At 36.8% G+C, this 24183-nt stretch overlaps 2 protein-coding genes across 6 annotated transcripts in view; one reads left to right on the top strand and one right to left on the bottom strand.

Annotated features, from left to right (window-relative positions):
* The window catches only part of Hnf4 (Hepatocyte nuclear factor 4), an 84494-nt gene extending 77217 nt beyond the window's left edge, over positions 1-7277 (top strand). For 4 of the 5 annotated variants that reach the window (XM_089735573.1, XM_089735574.1, XM_089735575.1 and 1 more), the window contains 3 exons: positions 502-633; positions 1663-1899; positions 4556-7277. In XM_089735573.1, the coding sequence (XP_089591699.1) occupies positions 502-633; positions 1663-1899; positions 4556-4725 (539 nt within the window). In that variant the 3' untranslated portion in view covers positions 4726-7277. The remainder of the gene's footprint in view (positions 1-501; positions 634-1662; positions 1900-4555) is intronic. The other variant, XM_089735572.1, reaches the window with a different exon arrangement.
* On the bottom strand, positions 6564-23659 carry LOC114244055 (fanconi-associated nuclease 1). Its single transcript, XM_028175766.2, has 11 exons — positions 23013-23659; positions 22213-22494; positions 21244-21451; positions 19246-19476; positions 19021-19143; positions 17915-18149; positions 17002-17207; positions 15962-16077; positions 12013-12264; positions 11191-11360; positions 6564-10587 (listed from the first exon to the last, which is right to left on the bottom strand). The coding sequence occupies exons 1-11, from the start codon at positions 23491-23493 to the stop codon at positions 10438-10440; spliced, it is 2454 nt and encodes an 817-aa protein (XP_028031567.2). The 5' UTR covers positions 23494-23659; the 3' UTR covers positions 6564-10437.
* Between the last annotated feature and the right edge of the window lie 524 nt (positions 23660-24183).

Here is a 24183-nt window from a genome sequence, read left to right as displayed (position 1 = left end):
TTTTTGCGAAAATCGCTCGTATACGAATTATGTAGTGTTTCTTTTTTCCTTATTCTCGAGTTTTCGGACACTAGATATAAGAAAATGTATTCTATATTATATTCTATAATAATGTGTATTGTTTAATTTTCGAACTGAAATGTAGTAATTTAAAACATATTTAATTGTATCAATTTGATATTTTAATTTGTCGTACTATATATATCGTGCGTCACTCCCATATGATTCTGTCCGTTGTCTGAAAGAAATCGCTATTAGCGATATGATAACCCATTGCAGTATAGAGTTAAAAAAATGTGGAATTTATTTTAGTTTACAATAAAGCATATTTTAGTAATACTCTTACTAACTCCGTAGTGTAGAATGTTGCAAGCCTTTAAAAAGGAAATGTATTTAAAAAAAACCTAAAATTAAATTAAATGACAGATTGTCCGATTTTTTAATTAATTTATCAAGAATTTATCATAAATTCCCTACGTTTACCATATCTTCTGTTTACAGATGGTCGTATGGACATTGACATTAGCATGATAGGCATGCGCGTCATGGACGAGATAGTGAAGCCGCTACGAGAGATTGACATAGACGACACTGAATTCGCATGTTTGAAAGCTATCGTGTTCTTCGATCCAAGTTAGTAAAATCAGTTACAATAAAAGTACTAGTATATAAGTCATTTCGACACTAAAAAAACGCAAGATAACTTTGTACAACATGAAGAATCATTATGAAATTTTGGATTCGCAATAAAAAAAAAAACATTTTACGAATATCGCAGCGCACGTAATGTAACGCGACTAAATAATTTGGCCGGTCAATGACCTCATAAGTAACGCCGAAAGGGCTGCCTTTACAATGCGCGGTCACGAAATGAGATACATATTACAAGAATAAATTAATGTTGTTGACCACTGTCTAATCATGCTCTACATATTATATAAAAGTACCATCTTGTTTATTATCGACAGCTGGCAAACAATACAATTAAGAAATGGACATAATGTCCCGAACACACAAAAAAAAAAAAAAAAAAACGGTCCGTGTGCAACTTGGTGCACGTGAATGAAGTGAAACTTCTTTTGCGTTGTTGTGTAGTATTGTGGTTTTCTTCATTTTTCATCTTTAAATCTGATAGTTCTTGTAATAGAGAATGCTGTGTATAAGAGATGCGATATCTTCAGCATTTATATTATACTAGCCGTACCCGTCCGCTTCAGTGGACATTTAAAATTAACATTATTATTTCTCACTCCCACAAAGATTCTCATCATTAACGCCCCCGCAACTTGTGTAGGGAATCCAACACTCATATAAATATTAGCCTATCCATTAAGTACATGTATTTTCAACACGGATACCAAGTTTCAAGTCAATCGGATGCATAGTTCAGAGGTTATAACGGAACATCCGTAAAAACCACTAGATTTATATATTATATTATATATTTTTAAAAATACTTCATTAAAATATTGGACGCTACTCGTTGCTAACACTCGCGCTGGCCTGTAACAGGTATACTACGCGTATGCGTCCGAGTCCCACGCACTCACTCTCGCTCTGTCTCTTTCTATTCCAATGGTAGCGGTAAACGTTTAACGCAACTTCCTTGTCGGAAGTCGCATTAGAAGTTGCACTTCAATAAACCACCCACACACTTCACAGACGCGAAAGGCCTGTCCCAGCCGCAGAAGATCAAGCAGCTCCGCTACCAGATCCAGATCAACCTGGAGGACTACATCAGCGACCGGCAGTACGACGGGCGCGGGCGGTTCGGGGAGCTGCTGCTGTGCCTGCCGCCGCTGCAGAGCATCACGTGGCAAATGATCGAGCAGATCCAGTTCGCGAAGCTGTTCGGGGTCGCGCACGTCGACAGCCTGCTGCAGGAGATGCTGCTCGGCGGTCAGTCCGACTACTAACACTTGTCTTTTTTTTTATTGCCCTTGTAGGCAGACGAGCACACGGCCTACTAACACTTGTCTTTTTTTTTTATTATCCTTGTAGGCAGACGAGCACACGGCCTAGTAACACTTGTCTTGTTTTTTTATTATCCTTGTAGGCAGACGAGCACACGGCCTAGTAACACTTGTCTTTTTTTTTATTATCCTTGTAGGCAGACGAGCACACGGCCTAGTAACACTTGTCTTTTTTTTTATTATCCTTGTAGGCAGACGAGCACACGGCCTAGTAACACTTGTCTTTTTTTTTTATTGCCCTTGTAGGCAGACGAGCACACGGCCTAGTAACACTTGTCTTTTTTTTTATTATCCTTGTAGGCAGACGAGCACACGGCCTAGTAACACTTGTCTTTTTTTTTATTATCCTTGTAGGCAGACGAGCACACGGCCTACTAACACTTGTCTTTTTTTTTATTGCCCTTGTAGGCAGACGAGCACACGGCCTACTAACACTTGTCTTTTTTTTTATTGCCCTTGTAGGCAGACGAGCACACGGCCTACTAACACTTGTCTTTTTTTTTATTGCCCTTGTAGGCAGACGAGCACACGGCCTACTAACACTTGTCTTTTTTTTTATTATCCTTGTAGGCAGACGAGCACACGGCCTAGTAACACTTGTCTTTTTTTTTATTGCCCTTGTAGGCAGACGAGCACACGGCCTAGTAACACTTGTCTTTTTTTTTTATTATCCTTGTAGGCAGACGAGCACACGGCCTAGTAACACTTGTCTTTTTTTTTTATTGCCCTTGTAGGCAGATGAGCACACGGCCTAGTAACACTTGTCTTTTTTTTTTATTATCCTTGTAGGCAGACGAGCACACGGCCTACTAACACTTGTCTTTTTTTTTATTGCCCTTGTAGGCAGACGAGCACACGGCCTACTAACACTTGTCTTTTTTTTTATTGCCCTTGTAGGCAGACGAGCACACGGCCTACTAACACTTGTCTTTTTTTTATTGCCCTTGTAGGCAGACGAGCACACGGCCTACTAACACTTGTCTTTTTTTTTATTACCCTTGTAGGCAGACGAGCACACGGCCTACTAACACTTGTCTTTTTTTTTTATTATCCTTGTAGGCAGACGAGCACACGGCCCACTAAGACTTGTCTTTTTTTATTTTTTTTTATTGCCCTTGTAGGCAGACGAGCACACGGCCCACCTGATGGTGAGCGGTTACCGTCGCCCATGGACTTCAGCAATGCCAGGGGCAGAGCCAAGCCGCTGCCTACCAAAAGGCATCTTAGTATTTTCATTCAGACCACGGCGCTCAACGGCAAGCCTTATCTTAACTGAATCATTCGAGCCGTGAGGGTCGCCTGTGAGCCTTTTAAAATATCTAAACGGTAAAAGTCGTAAAATTTAATCTTCCGGCATTTTATAAAATTTAGAATGAAAAATCTCAAGTTTTTTTTTTTTTGCTTAGGTGGGTGGACGAGCTCACAGCCCACCTGGTGTTAAGTGGTTACTGGAACCCATAGTCATCCACACCGTAAATGCGCCACCCACCTTGAGATATAAGTTCTAAGGTCTCAGTATAGTTACGACTGCCCCACCCTTCAAACCGAAACGCATTACTGCTTCACGGCAAAAATGAGCACCTAGATACCTGCCCGTGCGGACTTACAAGACATTCTACCACCGGTAATTACGCAAATTATAATTTTGCGGGTTTGATTTTTATTACACGATGTTATCCCTTCACCGTCGAAGTCAATCGTGAACATTTGTTAAGTACGTATTTCATTAGAAAAATTGGTACCCGCCTGCGGGTTTCGAACACCGGTACATCGCTCGATACGAATGCACCGACGTCTTATCGTTTAGGCCACGACGACTTCATTTCAGTTCCAGTTTATAATCAAAGCGGACTCATACATACCGCCGCGTCGAGGATAAGCTCATTGAGAGAGTGAGAGAGAGAGAGAGAGAATGAATACACTTTATTGCACACCAAAACACAATTTACATTCAAAAAACAATCAAAAAAGCAGATACATTTGTACAATAGGCGGTCTTATCGCTAAAAACGATCTCTTCCAGACAACCACTTGTTGTTGTAATCCTAGGGTATCCCGCTGGTACATAGGGCCCTCACAAGTTGTCTCCACTTTACCCTGTCTTGACAACCACTTAATTTATAGAAATTCTAGAAAATATAAATATATAGCAGGTATGTTATAGAAAATATATACATACAATAAACAAAATATACATTTACATATAATATGAAATATATACCAATATACATACTTACATACAATACATACTAATATACTTACATAAACATAATACATCAACAGTATGGAAATAATAATTGATGATGCAAACAAAGAGCACTAAGCAGATAAGTAGTGTTCGTTCACCATTCTTTTAAAACAGTTTAAAGTTTGAGCACTTCTCACTACATCCGGCAGAGCTTTCCACAATCGTACTGCCTGGACGGTGAATGAATTATCAAAGAATGATGATGAATGCGCCGGCATTTTCAGTCTCAGGATATCCGATGATCTCGAAAAAAATATGCGTATCACCTAGGAACTCGAAACGTTCTGGAGAGTGGAGAAATAAATAAGTAAATTTGCACCTGTAATATTTACAGGGGCCACAACAGAAGCCGTCCTGGAGGAGCCGTCCCCGGAGCCGGCGGCCGCGTCCCCCTCTCCGCCGCTAGTGCCGCTGGTGCCGCTAGTGCCGCAACTGCCGCAGCTGCCGGGCAACGACTCCGCCTTCCTCGAACCGATGCCCTTCAAACAAGAGCCTAACATCTAAACAATAAGTTTTCTGATGCGATATCAAAATGTGTTTAAACTAAAGCCCGCCTGGTACATCAGAGATATGAGAACGCTTGACCCGACCCTGTACTGACAGTTACTAAGTCCAAACTGGACGTGACGTCACCGCGTGCTAAACCCGACGTGACGTCAGCGCGTGCGAAACTCGATATGACGTCATCGCGTGCTAAATCTTACGTGACGTCAGCGCGTGCGAAACTCGATATGACGTCATCGCGTGCGAAACTAGCGAACCGTAGTCACTATAGAATTCCTTGCCAAATTCAATGAAATATTTGTTTTCAGTGAAACGACAATCGACAAACTTTGTCGGACGTAAAGACTCCTTCTAATAGCATTTAGCATAGACCTGAATGTAAATGTCGTTTCTTTGCCTCAGTTCTATCAAAATAAAATTTCACTTAAAAAAATATATAATATTTATATAAGTAATTTAAAATGATTTAACCTTAAATCTTTATTAACCTAAAATAAAGCCGTTTCATGGTAAACCACAAAAGATATATGAAATAAATGAAAGAATCATTATATGTATTTTTTTACAACTAATAAAATTAATGTTAATTGTGAAACTGATTTTACTAACGCCAAAGTTATAATTAAAGTTTATAAAAACAATTTGAGTAGGTTTACAAATTGAAATAAATATTTTATTCGAATCCGAATTTGAAGACGTGAAAAACTATATAACATAGTAATAAAGATGGTGCTTATTTTACCCCCCTATTCGCGAGTGGCCTTGAGGAGATATTCTGAGTTTATTGGAGGCAAGCTCAAGGGTACTATCTGAAAGGGTCTGCTAACAACTGCTCTTGCAAGAGCAGTGCTTCGCTGAGTCCACCACATCCTGACCCACTGAGAAGAACCGGTAATAAACTCGGTGGGTTAAATGATGGTGCGGAACTGTATTCGAGTTGCTAGTGGTAGGACGTGGTGGTAGCTGTTGTTGCAATATCTAGAACTGAGAAGAGTTCGCCAAAACAAGGAACATCATTGCAATATTAGAATATTTTCCAAGACTGAATGTCGTAGACCGGTACTATTGTGATTTCGGTTCTATTATTGTCTTTAACCCTTTTAGTGTTGAGCTTATTTTCACATATTTTGCAGTCATACTAAATTCACAGTAAAATTAATTGCTAAATGTTATTTATTTATTTCATTTACTTTAGATTTTGCATCCATATTGCATTCATTAACAATTAACATTTCATATAAAATATCAAAATTAAATAAAAACAAATGAACTTATAAAAAACGTTATACATGCGTGCGCTAAGGCACGTCCGTACAGGTCTATATTTAATACCTAAAATCAAACTGCGCAATAGTCGGTATTCCGACGCTCCGCATTTTATACACATTAATAGGAAATCGATCTATCGACGGTTCGCGCTTTAAGGGTTAAAATCGGGTGCTCGTTACAACTGGTCACTTGACATGTAACACATATATTCAAATAAACTGTGTGCTTAGTGAGAGTTTTTTAACTTCTCGATCGCGTAAAAGTTAACTCAAATTTGTATGGAGTTGGAATAGCGTTCCTACGTTTGCCGCTAGGAGCGCTGTTCTAACTCCATACAAATTTGACGCTGATGTACAAAATGAATTTGAGGCCTTACGTGACTTGTGTGCTGCGTTAGGGCTTGTCAACTAAGTTAAGTAATATTATATTCATATATAAAACGTGTAAACCAGCCATTTTCGAAATATTTATACAAAATCTAGTTTAGTTATAGTTAGCGAACATTGCAGTAATTGGGCTGTGTGAGAGAACATATTTTTAGAATGATATCATATCAATAATTATATTGGATTTTTATTCTTATTATTATAAATATACAAATTTGTATTTAAGATTTTTTTAAATGTGTATTTGCAGATTTTATCTGTTATCCTTTGAGCCAAATCAATATAAATTACTAGTTATAACTATTGACTGTTATTGGTGATTGTGTTATGGCCAACTGTTTAAAAAGGCGCCGGTTGAAGAGTTTATTTAAAAAAATAGGGGAATGTTTTTTTTTTCGTTTATATTGGAATGAGTTTAATATTTTTTAATATTTTTAGGAGAGGTTTACAAAACGGTTGGCTAATAGTTTCGTGTTGTTTGTTACCACGTTGGAAAAGTAGGTGATGGTATATTGTATTTAGGGTTATATACGAATGGCGTGTGAAGGTATATTATCCGTTAGATACAATGCTTCAAAGATTGTAAATATCGTTCATTAGATTGTCCAACTTAACGTAGACTGCGTATTCTATTAGATTATTATTTTAATTTTAGTTGTTTTTATTCGTGAAATAATGCTCAATGTACTTTTCTGTTAGTTCGTTGATGTTTGATGGTTAAAATTATTGGTGAATGTTACGTAATTTGGTATTATATTACGAAGAGTTTTTAAAGGGTTTGCTCTAAAAATATACTACGTACGGTGCCTTATAGTCTAATAATGGTGTATTGTTGAAAATGTACATACTATGTTATGATTTGTAGTAGAAAATATTTTAATAAATAACGTTACTGAATTTTAATGTTTTATTTTATTACCAGCTACAAAAGTGCTCATCTTGCGTTGGTTCCTATCGGGTATAAGCAACATAAAAAACTTGTGTCGACAATATGTCGACGCTTGAAAGTTAAATGTGACTAAGCGACAATGCGTGAACTTTACAGTAGACTAATTTAAAGCTGAAATACCTGAAAAAAAAATTATTTTAACGAATCTATCTGTAGGATTAAATTGATTTTAATAGACCTAGAAATATATATTTTTTTGCGCATCGAATATGGTTATTGCCTATCATTTATGTACAAAGCAGTTATTGTCGCTTAGTCACGTTTGCCTTTCAAGCGTCGATATATTGTTTCAAGGTCCATCGTTAGGCTTCTCCTTAACGTCCATGTATCCTTTCCGTCGCTCACCGCGGTTCTTGCAGTACAAGAAAAGAACAGAAGCCGCTGAGACCGCGAGCATCATCACCAGTGGTATTAACAGTGGCAACATCGATTTGTCGGTTTCGTGGATTGCTGTGTGGTTCACAATGTTAGTTCTCTTGTACAGATATATTTTTCTAAACTCTCGACTAAATTTTTTAATAAATTCAGTTCGATAGCACTGTCAAACCTCAATTGTGTAGTCGTCTTGTCAAAATAATGAAAACGTCAGATTTTTCGATACAAAGTTTTTATTAAAAATATAATTATATCACATTCATAAATAACCCTTTTTTTATTAACAATTATTATTTTAATATAAAAAAATCTAAGTCAACAAACTATAAAAAAGAAACATTAATTTTTCACGGACAAAACCATACTTTTTTTTTACCTATCCTAGTAACCGCGAGTGGTTATACTAAGATTCATAGAACGAGTAAGTGAGCTCACGGGGCTCTAACCTGACGACGTTGCTAACACTAGCCCTAGAAAGAGCAGCGCTTCGCAGAATTTACCACCAGATCGCGACCCACTGAGAAGATCCGGCGGGAAACTCAGTGGGCTGTGTCTGTGGTCTGTTAGTTTACTCGTCGAGCCCTTCGACGCAGGCGTTCGACGAGAACGATGACCGGTGTTTGAGGTACCTAAAAGCACCGTTAGTGGCTCGGGCGGATCCGTAATGACGTGCTTAGGGCGACGTCGACTGTTTACCATTCGGTCTGAAGGATCGGAAATGAAATCAATACGACCAATCTTCTTGGAATAGGTTCGTTCTTTGCAGAATAGTAATACATCATATACTAAAGTTCGCACGTATGCAGATACTGTTGTGATATCAAGAGGTAAGTTTAAATTAGCAGCCTTCTACTTTACCCACGAACATTAGAATAACCAAAACGTTTAAATATCATAATAACATTTCAACAGAATAAAACTTTATCTTGTCCTCAGAGGCTTACCTAAATGCATTATACCTATTATACCATATGATATGTGGTCATTTTAAGACCGAAAAAGAAAAATGCTATAAATGACTCGATGTAAAAATATTAAAAGTATATTTGACGCAATGCTTCGGTCCTCGAGGTATATTTGACATTAATGTTAGCTTGTAGAGCACTAGTGAAGAGCTTGACCGTCGACATTTAATTGTATTCTGACGTCATCACTACCAACAGGACAATCTTCAAAATCTCATCGAAGTCATCCCAACCACTACATAGTTTAGGACATACATCAACTTAATATATCGACGCTTGAAAGGCAAACGTGACTAAGCGACAATAATTGCTTTGTACATAAATGATAGGCAATAACCATATTCGATGCGCAAAAAAAATATATTTCTAGGTCTATTAAAATCATTTCAATCCTACAGCTAGATTCGTTAAAATATAATTTTGTTTTCAGGTATTTCAACTTTAAATTAGTCTACTGTAAAGTTCACGCATTGTCGCTTAGTCACGTTTGCCTTTCAAGCGTCGATATATAAGATCTATAAACTCTAATGAAGCGACATTTAAAGTCTATTTTTATAGTAAATTCGTTCACAATTCTAAATAGAAATTAATTTAATAGCTTCGTATTTCTTCATCTCTGTCACCGCTGTTTTATTAGACATATCCACATTCATTAGAATCTCATTTCAAACAGCGCAAGCGCGGCAATTCACGTTACAGGAAGTACTTTCTTTACACTCTTATAATTTACATAAACAGATTACAAAACTAATTTTACTATTTGTTACAAAAATAATGAGGTGCTCATCAATTATCGTATTTAAAAAATAATTCGTTCTTACTGTTGATGAAAATTATTCCTGATGCACATTTTACTTATTAGTCATGAGGTCTTCATGCAAATTTACAAAATATTAATAATAAAATTTAAAGTTACATTCTACTTAAGTCTTTGAATAAACAAAATTCATAGTATAGCTTTTATAAAAATTAACTTCTCTCCTAATCGCCCTAAATACGTCATTACCAATCCTTTCAATCCATTAACGGTGCTTTTAGGTATCACAACAACGGGTCACCGTCCTTGTCGGACCCGTCCTTTTCGAAACAAAAGGCTCGACGAGTAAATTAACCCTCAGACACAGCCCACTAAGTTTCTCGCCGGATCTTCTCAGTGGGTCGCATTTCCGATCCCGTGGTAGATTCCGGGAAGCACTGCTCTTGCTAGGGTTCGTGTTAGCAGCACTCCCGTTTTAAGCCCCGTGAGCTCAGCTACTAGCTCGGTGAATCTAGAATAGCCTCTCGAGGTTACAAGAATAGGTAGAAAAATTATGACGGGCGTGTGACACACAAAGAGGCGTGTATATTTCTGCCGTGAAGCAGTAATGCGTTTAGGTTTAAAGGGTGGGGCAGCCGTTGTAACTATACTGAGATCTTAGAACTTATAACTCAAGGTGGGTGGCGCATTTACATTGTAGATTTCTATGGGCTCCAGTAACCACTTAGCACCAGGTGGGCTGTGAGCTGGTCCATCCATTTAAGCAATAAAAAAAAAATCTTTTATAATATGAGGCAGCGCCCTCTGTGAATTGATATTTTAACTTCACGTATAAAGTGTTCTATCTCATTTTCGTTTCATTTTTTCGTTTCATCGAGTTTGAAATCACATCACGATTCTAAAGAAGTTTCACTTCTAAAAATCAAATCAGGATCGGTTTCATTGAGACGATAAGATGATTATTATGACGGGCGTGTGACAGACAGTGATTAGCGTGTATGAGAGGCAGCGTCAGGGGCGGTCGAGCCTGGCGCGGCGCCCGGAGTCTCCGCCGACGTAGCAGAAGGCCGTGCGGAGCCCGCGCTGCCGCAGGTAGTGCATCCACTGCAGCTGCTTCACGGACGGACGGTCCGAGTCAGACTTCACCTCCATGAACGTTATCTGAAAATCAAACACGAGAACCTTTTACTGGTGGTAGGACCTCTTGTGAGCCGTAGATAGGTACCACCGCCCTGCCTATTTCTGCCGTGAAGCAGTAATGCGTTTCGGTTTGAAGGGCGAATCAACCGTTGTAATTATACTGAGACCTAATTATATTGAAGTCGTCGTGGCCTAACGAATAAGACGTTCGATGCATTCGTGTTGAGCGATGCACCGGTGTTCAAATCTCGCAAGCAGATGCCAATTTTTCTAATTAAATACGTACTTAACAAATATTCACAATTGACTTCCACAATGAAGGAATAACATCACGTAATAAAAATCAAACCCGAAAAATTAAAATAGCGTAATTACTGGTGGTACGACCTCTTGTGAGTTCGCGCGGGTAGGTATTACCGTCCCGCCTATTTCTGCCGTGAAGCAGTTATGCGTCTCGGTTTAGAACTTAGAACTCTTGTTGCAAGGTGGGTGGCGGCATTTACGTTATAGATGTCTATGGGCTCCAGTAACCACTTAACACCAGGTGGGCTGTGAGCTCGTCCACTCGTCTAAGCAATGCGACGGAATGTCTAGGAGGTTCCAATGTTTAGATACTCGACTGACTGTTTTCGTGTGTACGTTCCACAGCGTGAGGTCGGGGAAGCCGCTGTGCGCGTGCCCGTAGTTCGTGGCGAGTCGCTCGCACAGCGCCCCCACCCGCCGCGGCCCGAGGCAACCCGCCACCATCTCTATCCTGTCCCACTCGATACTCCTCGTTAGTCCAGATAATTCACCTGTAAATAAACAATAGCATTTATTTATCTAAATTTCATTTTATTATATCTTACTAGCGACCCGCCCTCGCTTCGCTTCGGAAACTGTAATTTATTATTGATTTCTCCACTATTTAATGGATGTTATTATACATATAGACCATCCTCTTCAATCACTCTATCTATTTAAAAAATCCGTTGCGTAGTTTTAAAGATTTAAACATACACAGGGATATAGGGACAGAGAAAGCGAATTTGTTGTATACTATGTAGTGATTAATACGTGATGCAAAAACTTTGTAGGTACCCCTTTTTACGAAAATTGCGTAGACGGAAGAGTATGAAATTTCCCACACTTACAGAGAATATAAAGGAGTGCCGAATGTTAAAATTGTTTTTAATCAATAATACATTATTAATACATTAACAAAAAAAAAAAGGACACTACCAAATTCCCTTAAAGAACCCTTACAAAACTTACGAGCTTTTTTTTATTGCTTAGATAGTTGGACGAGTTCACGGCCCACCTGGTGTGAAGTACTTACCGGAGCCCAACGTAAATGCCGCCACCAATTTTGAGATATGAGTTCTAAGGGCTCCGTTTTCACAGTACATTGCGTTTTACAGTGCATTACATTTTACAGTGCACTAAGCTGGAATTAAAGTCACTAACCTTCGGGCCTCGAGTCCCACACGCGTCTCATGGCCTCCAACATATCCTCTGCGCTGCCCGCCGCTAGACTACTCAATCGCTCGTCGATCTCACTCTTTCTATTCGTGTAGAAACTATCGCAGTACAAGTCCAATGGATACCTCTGATAGCGACTGAGGAATATACCTGGTGCGTGAGCAGGTTTCGAGTATATGATATCCCAGAACAGCAGAAAGAATATAGTCGTGATTATTCTGCCTTCCCAGTGATCACCTTCAATAAAACATAAGAATATATTTATTTATTTTTCATATAGATTGTAAGTACAAAAGTTAAATCAGCACTTAGGACTCCTGGCGCTGTGAAACGTATTTGCAAACTATTCAGTGCTTTATTTATAATTTATGTATATATAATGTATTTATTTATTTAAATCAAAATACAGTTTAACTTTGTAAAACTATAGCAATTGAGTTGCTCTTATAAAGAGAAACAACATTTAAAGCTATTGCTTCACCATTATTTTTATATCTTTTTTATTTTAATATTGCAAAAATGCTCTTTATATGTCTAATGTTCTAATGTTTTTATAATCGAAATTCTATTTATGTCATATATAGAAGAATAATATAAATAACATATTAACCTCTTTAAGGATTAATCGTATAGAGGTTACATCTCCACAACCCCCTTAAAATTGTAAAGTCTTATTTAATATACAACTCCATTACTGGAATAAGTTTGGTAATATGAAAGAGATTTGACTCAGACTTTCTATGACCTGTGTTTACTTTATAAATTGTGTTGGATATTTTGTCTACAATTTGATAAGGTCCTATTTTCAATTCATCTAGTTTTTTTCGGTTTAATCGGTTTCCGTTTTCAACAAATACCAAATCACCAACTTTTAGTTCATAATGTTTTCTGTTTTTATCAAACCTTTCTTTATTATAATTATGAGATTTTATACTATTTTCTAAAGCAATTTTTCTGTCTCGCAATATATAACTATCTGTTATATTCTGTTTCAGTTCATCTGGTAGAATATCAACGTTTTTTCCCTGCAGTAAATATTTTGGAGAGAACCCTGTTACGCTATGTTCAGTTTCGTTATAACCTCAATTGCTATAGTTTTACAAAGCTAAACTGTATTTTGATTTAAATAAATAAATACATTATAAAACAACATTTAAGGCTATTGCTTCACCATTATTTTTATATATACCTAGTCAGGTCTTAAATTCTGTCACATGTTTAATGTAAAATAATTGAAACAAGTTTATTCATTATGTAACCATTCATATACCAAAATGATATTAACAAAACATAGATTCTTATGACACTAAAGTTTATTCAAAATGACCTCCGTGATTTTGAATACAGGCCTTCAATCTGCGCGGCCAGTCGTCTATCGCAGCACGAACGAGGTCCATGTCAATATCGGCGGCTGCCTTAATCAAGGATGTCTTGAGTGACTCCAAATTGGGATGAGGCTTTGAGCACGCCTTTTTTTTTTTAAGAGATTTTATGACCTGGTAACTAAGACCTTTAAGTCATGTCTTATTTTACTTTATATTCTTAATTTTATGAAAAATTATAATATGGAGTGAAATGAAATTAAGATGATTAATTTGAGACATTAATCAACTGGGATGAAATTTAATGAAATGAGATGATATGAGATGAAATATAATCGCAGTAAAATGGTGGTCATTTACTGAGATTTTTTCAGTGGACTTTTTGGAGGAACCCGAGAAGTTACGTCCAGCAGCTTTGTTTCATTTTCCCACATTTGTGCACTTTCACAGATATTAAACAGTTAATAAACCACCATTATTACACATTTAAACCTGAAGAAACACTAAATAGACAAAATAAAACAAATCACACAACTTCACTCCTCGCGTTCCCGCCAAAAAGTCCTTGAGCACGCCTTTTCCTCCAAGTGTTGCCATATCTTGTAATCTAACGGATTCAAATCTGGACTGGAGGAGGGCCAGTCTTCGTGCCGGATGAAGTCGATTTCACGCGCCGCCAGCCAGTCTTGTGTGCTCTTCGCTCTATGAGCTGGCGCCGAATCTTGTTGGAATACCCAGTGCCTGTTATTGAACATGGTATGAGAAACAGGTTCCACAAGGTTCGTCAGGACTGTATTTTGATACACAACTGCATTCGTTTTTACACCTTTCTCACAAAAATGTACCTCTGTTAAGCCCCAATAAGAAATTCCTAACCATACCATGAGCGAGGATGGAAAATGACCTCATTGGACACGCGGAATACGGTTGCTCGCTTCTTCACTACTGTGTGCGTACACCTTATCATTTTGTTTGTTGTAGCTCTCTTCTACGGTAAAAATTTTTTCATCCGAAAAAAGAATTTCCCGATATTTTTTTCCCGCGTACCGCTTCAACAAAGCGCGGGATCTCTTCAGTCTCAGGTCCATTAGACGAGCATTCAAACGATATCCTGTTTTTCTTCGATATGCCCGAAGCCCTAAGTCTTCATTTAACACCCTTTTCACCGTGGTTCTGCTTAACCCCATCTGAAGGGCCAACAGTTTCTGCTTACGTTTGGGATTTCTTTGAATTCGCGCCTTCACAGCTTTTATCACTGCTGGAGTCCTAACAGACCGAGGGCGGCCTTTTATTGACCTGTCATCTACACTAGCGTCTTCATTGTATCGTTTGATGGTACGATAAACGAATCTTTTGGTTATATTCAAATTTTTCAGTATGTTTAAAAATTTGAATTGGCGCGTAACCGCAACGATGCAACGCAATAACTGCAACACGGTCTTCTTTAAGCGTCCACTGCATATTTAAAAATGAGTAAAATTCTAAAAGTATACATTTTTATTTTCATGAACAATTCGAAATTCGATTTCAATAAACTTTTTTGTGGCCAGCATTCTAAAAGAAAAGTTTTTACTGTGTGACAATACTTATGACCTGACTAGTTATATTATGTATACATGAATTATGGCCAAATTGACTTCAAATAATTTTATTTATTTATTTGGTAATGTTAACACACATTTGCTTCAAAATTACTGAATATGTAGTGGGTGATCTTACGAGTTAGCAACTAAATGTAGAAAAGTGTGGCAGAAGCCATCATACAACATAAGATATTTGATAGATGCCTGAATCTTGCTTACATTTTCAAAATAAGCTTGCACTCACAGGATAAGCACTCACAATGCAGTATATTATTTTTTCACAATCAATGGTTATAACTTGGCTAAAAGTAAAAAATAAAAATAACTTCTAACTCTAATATTCATAAGATTAGAATGTATGATGCCTAAAAAAGTAATTTGATTAAATATTACAATTATTTCCGAGTAAAATACAAAAAAACTACACATACACTAAAACAGCCTTTCCCAAAGTGGGCGATAACGCCCCCTTGTCGGCGCTGTAGGCCTAAAGGGGGGCGGTAAGACTCAGAAAAAAAAAATGGTGGCGTTGTGTAGAGGCTTGGGAGGCGATTTGTAATTTCCATCTAGGATTTTTAGACACCGACTGAGCTCTCGCTATAGTGGTTTTTAATTAGGTGAAAAAACGGGGGCGTTAAAAAATAATTTATTTTCAGTGTGGGCCATACACAAAATAAGTTTGGGAGCCCCTGCACTAAAATATCTTAATTTGTAAAAATTATGGCCAAATCACTAGTTACGGTAGAAGATTTTAGGAAAATACAAAAAATATTGAAAACTTTCGTAGTGTTGGCAAACCCTGACATACAAAGTAGATTTTCTTAGAGTTAGGCATCCGGACTAACCCCGGTTAACGTATTATCCACTAATTACGACAGACCCTATATACAAGTTCTGAACAACATTCAGACAGTCGGTCTACCGAGCAATATCACCTGCTCGGTGGAAGATCTACCCTTTCCTGAATACCTACAAAACTATTCATCATTCAAAGCTCTTTAATTATTATTCATGTTTCATTTGACTCACCGTGGGTGTACGTTCCGTTGTTAATGTAATGCCAGATACAGTAATCTTCAACCTCAATTGCTTGCCTTATCCCATCTATGCAAACCTCGTACTTCAATTTGCCTTTACACCAGTTACTGAAATTTACCATAAGCTGAATAAAATGTTTTTCAGTGTGACCACAGTTCAAATTTATTTGTGCACAAGAAGTATGTCGTCACTGCCTATAAAACTTGAATTTACGGTAGGCAGCAGCTTGGCTCTGACCCTGACATTGCTGATATCCATGAGCGACGGTAATCACTTACCATCAGGTGGGCCGTATGCTCATCTGACTGCAAGGACAATAAAAAAAAAGCGCAATTGCTTCGTGACAGAAAAAAACTGGACAGTGAAACCGACTTCCTAAGGTTAACCCATAGACTGAGTTTCCCAAGCAGACCTTCTCAGTGTTTCGCAATTCCGACCCGGTTGTAGATTCTGCGAAGAACTGCTCTTGCTAGTGCTAGTGGACTTTTTGGCGGGAACGCGAGGAGTGAAGTTGTGTGATTTTGTTTTATTTTGTCTAATTAGTGTTTCTTCAGGTTTAAATGTGTAATAACGGTGGTTTATTAACCGTTTAATATATGTGAAAGTGCACAAATGTGGGAAAATGAAACAAAGTTGCTGAACGTAACTTCTCGGGATCTTCCAAAAAGTCCATTGAAAAAGTCTCAGTAAATGACCACCATTTTACTGAAATTATACTTCATCCCATATCATCTCATTTCATTTCGTTTTGTTTCGTTTTCATTTCATTTCATGCCATGTTTCATAATAATCAAATTCATTTCATTTCATAATATCATATTTCATATAAAAAAGTTATCATTAAAATTAAAATAAGACTTGACCTAAAGGTCTTAGTTACCAGGTCATAAAATCCCTTAAAAAAAAACTAGTGCTAGTGTTAGCAAACTTTCTCAGGTTGAGTCCGTGAGCTCACCTACCCGTCTGGGATAGACGATAGCTACCAACGAATAGGTAGGGAAAAAGAAAAAAAAAGCTCAGTTTTCACTTACTCCATAGGATTTTTGTGTAAATGCTCAGCGCTCAAATCCTTTTCCAATTTAATATTTTCATTGGCGATTTCGTTGAGAATTTCTCTTAGTTTGTTTCCTACATTTGTTTTCTGCTTCGATATTTTGACAGCTTGAGGTCGCATCGCGTCTTTGGCGTCGTCCGAAAGTTTTTTCGACTGAAGTCCTTCAAATAATAACTGGGCCGCCTGGGGAGATGATAACGTAATTCTTGAGTCCCGGCTCTCAACAATACCTCATGCTTATTGCTTAAAATTAAAATATGGTCTGGATAACCATCCTGTAATTTTAATTATTAATCTAATAAAATTATTACTTAAATTGTATCTGCAAGATTTCAAATTTACACTATCTTATGCATAAAATCTTTCTCTTCACGCTTCGCGCTTGCACTGTTCGAGACGTAGTTCTAATTTATTTTTTTAGGCCTCACGTATCTAGTTACAACGGCTGCCCCATCCTTCAAACCGAAACGCATTACCTACCCGTGCGGACTCACAAGAGGTCCTACCACCAGTAAAAATTAATGTCGAATGTCAATAAAACAGTGGTGGCAATAAAAAAGAAATATGAAGTTATCACTCAAAATCACTTACAGGTGGTAGGACCTCTTGTGAGTCCGCGCGGGTAGGTACCACCACCCTGCCTAATTCCACCGTGAAGTAGTAACGCGTTTCGGTTTGAAGGGTGGGGCAGCCGTTGAAACTATACTTGAGAACTTAGAACTTATATCTCATGGTGGGAGGTGCATTTACTTTGTAGATGTCTATAGGTTCCAGAAACCACTTAACACCACGTGGGCTGTGAGCTCGTCTAACTAAGCAACTTGTCATAGGACCTCTTGAGACCTCTTGAGAGAGAATATTAGATATTAAACGTAAACTTAGATACCTACTTCATCGTGCCGTCCAAGATATTTCTGTAGTATTAAAGCTTTTTCGGTATACCAGCCAGCTTTCTTGTGTTGCCTGAACGAGTCCTGCGCTATCAGCACACTGAGTATTTCAACGGCGAAGTTCGAAGACACGTCACTTTTATTACGCTTCAGCGACTGGATCCCTTCGCCTAATATTTTCACAAATATATATGGCGGCGTGTATCGACGCAACCACTCCGGTAGTGAAGTGTATCTGGAATTAAAAAAAAAATATAATTGAAAATAGCAAATTTCTGTCAACAACCCTTTTTTACTATTATTATTTACTAATAGCTGTACCCGTCCGCTTGGCTGGGCATTTAAAATTAACATTATTATTTCTCACCCCGCAAAGATTCTCATCATTAACGCCTCCGCAACTGGCGTAGGGAGTCCAACACTCATATAAATATAGCCTATCCATTAACTACTTGTATTTTCTACATGGATACCAAGTTTCAAGACAATCAGATGCATGGTTCAGTAGTTATAACGGAACATCCGTAAAAACCACTGTAGATTTATATATTAGTATAGATTATTATTATACTTCTATACTATTACTAGTTAATTTATACTATTATGTGATTACTGGTCACGCACGACAGTACATATAGCCGCCCCCAATCTTAAGACGGAAGGTCGAAGTGTTGATAGGACTGAGCTATCCAACCTGTCACACTAGAAGCTTTTCTGTAGTATTCGCAAAATAGTTGTTACCTGCGTGGCTATAACGGCAACATAGCAAAAAAACTAAATGTCTTTAAACCATCACCATCTCCACCACTGAGCCCGGTCTTCAGCTCTCCTCATCCACCTCTTGACGGCTACTGTTCAGAGGTCATCGCACCACTTTTTTTTATTGCTTAAATGGGTGGATGAGCTCACAGCACACCTGGTTGTTAAGTAGTTACTGGAGTCCACAGACATCTACAACGTAAATGCGCCACCCACCTTGAGATACAAGTTCTAAGGTCTCAGTATAGTTACAACGGCTGCCCCACCCTTCAAGCCGAAACGCATTACAGACTGAAACCTAAGCCAAATTACTTTATAATTAGCGAAATATTTCTCATCGCGGTTACCTAATCATGTCTTCCTTGTCAATTTTCTTGTACATTTCATATACCGTTTCTACTAAATTACATTTGACTTTATCGTCTGTCTCGATTATATACTTTTCGTATATATAATGAGCTTCTAGATACCTGCAAATAAATTAAAATATAATCTTTAAAATTAAGTCTAAATGACGACAATTTAGTGCGACCTGATAAATATATGGATGCCAGTAATATATTAATACTTACTTCTCAAACTCTTTTCGATTTTTGAAAACAACACTCGCATCATCAATATCCCTGTTTTCGATAATTGGAAATGTCTCACGATTAATCTTCTCATACAGTAATGTAAGTTCCAGCCTCTTCTCCCTTATAATTGAGTAGTCCATTCCTAAGTATGTCAATAGATACAACTCATACAGTGTACTTCTTGCTTTTTCAGTTAACTTGTAGCATGACCCTAATTTTTTTTTTAATCTAAAATAAAATGGTACCTATCCATAAATTAATTTTAATTAAAAAACACAACCTATCTATGTATGTACCTACAACCATCTCTCTTAAATCTTCTAAAAGATCTTGGCATGTCATGAGTAAGTTCCGTAAGTTCTATACTTGAAAGAGTATCTAAAGCTGCACCAGTAAGTTCTTATCAAATTTGGCTAGGCAAGAAGAGGAATGTGGAAAATGGAGGTGAGAGTAATGTGCATTGATAGGAGGCCCTTAAGCTTACATCAGAGTCGCGTATTCTCTGGCATTGTCCAAATTCCTCTCGTGAGTATCTGTGCGTGCATGAGTATTTGTATTGCTATTCGTCTCTAACAATCGACACAGAAGGTATGACCGCGTGGCCACTAAAATTAAATACCTAGCTATGAAGGCATTCTGATGCCGGTAAGAGCAACGCCATCTATCGTTAAAATAGCAAAAACGTATATCGAAACAACTGGAACGTTTCATAAATGTTCTAGAAAATTTCTTCATTGTTCTAGTTTTAAGGAGAGTCTTCCCGAAAACAGTATTGCGGCCATTAGATTGTTCTCGACATAGGCAAGACGAGCCTTGAACATTTCTTGTATGTTCTAGCTCTATCGAGATTATTGTGTAACATCGTAGACATAGTCATAACATAGTTTTGAAGTCGTAGTTGACCCAAAGCACAAGACGACTGGTGCATTCATATCGAGCGGGTGTTCGAATCCCGCAGTCAAGTACAATTTTTTCTAATGAAATACATACTTAGGAAAAGTTCACGAATAACTTCCACGTGAAGGAATAACATTGTGAAATATAAATAAATCCCGCAGATATATATATATATATATATATTTTTTTTTATTGCTTAGATGGGTGGACGAGCTCACAGACCACCTGGTGTTAAGTGGTTACTGGAGCCCATAGACATCTACAACGTAAATGCGCCACCCACCTTGAGATATAAGTTCTAAGGTCTCAGTATAGTTACAACGGCTGCCCCACCCTTCAAACCGAAACGCATTACTGCTTCACGGCATAAATAGGCGGGGTGGTGGTACCTATCCGTGCGGACTCCCAAGAGGTCCTACCACCAGTAAAATAGCGTAATTACTGGTGGTAAGGTAAGGGTGTCATGAGTAACTACCACCACCCTGCCTATTTCTGAAGTGAAATAGTAATGCGTTTAAGTTTGAAGGATGGGGATGCCATCGTACTGTGAAACCGTTAGAACTCTTGTTGCAAGAAGAGTGGCGACATTTATGTTATTGTTGTCTATGGGCTAGAGTAACCACTAAACACCAGGTAGGCCGTCAGCTTGTCCACCCATTTAAACAATAAATAAATAGACTGTATGAAATGACTGTACAGGCCTGGAATAGACGACATGAGTGGAGTTCTATTGGCAATGATGCGACATATGAATCACCTCAAGAAAGCCAAGAACTGAATGCGAATTAAGAGTAAACTTATTAGTTGTAATAATAAAATTGAGTTTTAAGCATTCTTACGGTGAAAAGTTCCTTTAAAAACAGTTAATAAAGGGTTAACGCCCTCAACAAATTATACAGGTCCTGTAATTGAAATTGTAATTGTTTTTAATGAAGTTACATAACAATGTTTTTTTTAAAAGAACGATTGTGGGGTTGGTGGTATCCCTAATCTAATAAATAATCTGTTTATGATAAGTACTCATGGTCTGGGTGTACTTGTCCTTGTCAGATGTGAGTTGGGAGTCAATGAATCTGGAAAGTTTAAAAAGTACTTTACATTTCCAAGAGTCTGGTCTTGTTGTTGGTAGGGTTCTCTTTTGCTTGTATAAAGAACTTGCTGATGGAACTTTGATTGCTGTAATTTTCTAATAATTTTATTGCACTTTGTTTAGACTGAACCTTTATATTTAATTCCTTGCATATTTGTTTCAATTCATCAGCTTTCAATTTAGAAGTTATCTCATGAAAATTTAATTTGCATGTATCTAAAAACAGAATTAAAAAAAATTATAATTAAGAATTCAGCAGTTCTTTCATGTAATTTTTGATATGCCTGTTTATAGATATGTTTGTTATTTTTAATTTGAATGAATGAATGATTGTAATGAATTTCAACGCATCTAATTAAAGTACAGGACAAAAAAAACTAATAATAATAATAATAATAATAATTTTCACATTAAGGATTCACTTAGTGTCCTTCCGTTCAGTTCTTACGTAAAACTTTCGTATCAAATTGTCAAAATTCAATTGTCAACGTTCAGAAATATATTTACACCTAAAAATAAGTTTTTATAGTTAGTACATAGATAGGAACCTTTAGGTTTTCATGTAGGTTTACATGTCACAAAGTAGTTAGAACCAATAAAGGTAAATCTCACATTTAAAGTATTCATTAGAATTTGACTTTGACTTAATAATTCATACACTTTTTAGGATCACAAAGACATTTTTGTTTTACTGAATTCTGCTAGCCCTGTGTCTCACTATTTTGAATTTGGTGTATTCAAAACGCAAAAAATATTTTAAATAATAAACTGGGTTGTTAAGAATAAATATTCCCATGCAAAAGAGGCACCACAATCTTGGCTTGAGGAAGACATTTCAATATACAATGTGTTTTGAATTTTTTTTGTTTTATCTTTCATTTAATTTCAAATTTCATAATTTACCTAAATAAAGTTTCAGATTTGGAAGCATTATTATTGAGCTTTCTTCTTGAACTTAAAAATATTTCATTACTTACCATCAGAATTAACATTTTCAAGGAAATCATTTTTTACTAGATCACTGATCATTTCTTGTACTATTTGTTTTTGAATTTTATTAGACCTATCATTGCTGATATTTTCAAGATCATCCCAGCGGTAAATGGTGGCCTGCCTCCAATACAATCTACATATAACTCTGACACCAGGCTTTTTCACATGAAGACATTTACTCAAAAGAGTCTGAGAACATTCATCTAGTAGGTTCTTCAAATTCTCATTATTCAAAAACTTATAGATGATGTTCAATAGAAATATAGCTGAAATTGGTGGTATTTGTTGGTAAGCATAAAGAAAACTTTGTAAATATAAATAAACACTAATAAAATGATTATTTGATTTTATTATCCGATATTTTCAGAAGATTTTAAGTGGGTGGCAGCATTGAAGTTGATCTATGGTATGTACAATGTTTTTATTGCTTTTTAAAGTTAATGAGCATACAGATTACCCGATGTTCCCAAAAATTCAATACTAAATACAGCTGCCAACCACAAAGGACTGTTTTAAAAGTTAATTTAATGAATATTTTGGCATAGCTATCAAAAAACAAAAGAGACATTTGATCTGCTACCCACGGAATCATTATTTGAAAGTTCTATTTTGTCAATAATTATATTCTTTTCAGTCATCACATTAGCAACAAGAATGTTTTTTTTTTAAAAAACTTTGTTATTTTTTGTTTTGCCTCTGTACACTACTAATAGGGTACTTTTAATTTAAAAAAATCAAGTTGAAACATATACTTTGGTATGTGGTGATAGCCATGCTGACTTACTTTTATCATCCATTCCATCACTTGCAGCTTTGAAAACATGATCAATTGAGTTATCTTTTTCTAAGCATCCAAATGAATCTCGAGCTAAATTCTTTTTGACTGGACTTCTTTTTTTTAAAACAGCTCGCTTTTTGTTTGGTGAGTAAAATTTATCTTTTGATCCAGATCCTTGAGAACCGAATGATTTTGGCGATTTCCGTGGCGTTGTCGGGCTTATTTCAGATTTAATGGAATCAACTAAAGTTTCACTTTTGTAATTTTCCCTTTCAGGGCTTGAGAATCTTGAAGAGGTCTCCACTTTTGGACATATGTTTACTATGGAATTAGTATATTCATTTTTTAGTGTCTTTACGGGGGGTCCGTTTGCGAGACTCAAACTAAATCTTTTTTTACTTCCTGCGGAATTCTGGTTCATGCTACTGAAACTTTTAGAGGGCAATTTTGATTTAAAATATTTATCAATACTTGTTTGATGGCTCATGGTGCTCCTATGAACTCTACAAAGGAATATGTAAGTACATTTGTCATCATATGTATTAATTTCCAACTGTTTCCATTATTTTTTCCACAATTTCAATTTTATTCACAGGTTTTATATGTAATACATAAATTATTTAAGTTATGGCCTGCCCGGTATAGTCATAGATTATACACTTATTATATTAGAGAGGTATAGTACCTAATGCCCGTATCTTTAGACGTTTCGTAAAATAGTCCTCCACTCTTAACTCATCCGATGATGCTCGAGAATTCCCTCCAAACTTACTCGAATTTGGTATTTTTAGTCGACCATTACAATATTCCTCAACTGTCCTCGAGTGAGGTAATAATGATGAAAATTTGATCAATCTAGCATCAAACCCATAGAGTTCTGTAGTCTATGGTCATTGTTTAATGTCAAAGTCAAGCTGCCGCTGTCTGTTTGACACTAGATGAACTTGTTTGATGTTTTGGTTGCTGAGTTATTCGTAAATATGTGTGCGTGCGGTAAATCTGAAAGTGTATTATTTATTTTCTAACCTATCATTATTTTAGATTTCGGATCCGGCTTTGTATTTTTATTCGCCGCTTTTATGTGATTTTGGTTGCATCGTGTTGTTGAAGTGCTTTTCCACAACCACCAGTTTATTATTATATAAATAAAACTTATAATCGCATTGACTTTATTTAT

This window comes from Bombyx mandarina, chromosome 19 (genome assembly GCF_030267445.1).
Source record: "Bombyx mandarina strain Sakado chromosome 19, ASM3026744v2".
In the NCBI taxonomy this organism is placed as follows: Eukaryota; Metazoa; Arthropoda; class Insecta; order Lepidoptera; family Bombycidae; genus Bombyx; species Bombyx mandarina.
Note: the sequence above shows the minus strand (reverse complement) of the source record. Positions and strands in the feature narration are given on the sequence as shown.

Excerpts from the sequence above, each read along its gene's own strand:
- LOC114244055 (XM_028175766.2), bottom strand. The coding sequence starts at position 23,493 with ATGAGCCATCAAACAAGTATTGATAAATATTTTAAATCAAAATTGCCC. Across the intron at positions 16,078-17,001 it reads TTACACAAAAATCCTATGGA|TAACTGGTGTAAAGGCAAAT; the intron begins GTAAGTGAAAAC and ends GGTAAATTTCAG. Across the intron at positions 11,361-12,012 it reads GTGGGACTCGAGGCCCGAAG|GTGAATTATCTGGACTAACG; the intron begins GTTAGTGACTTT and ends GTTTATTTACAG.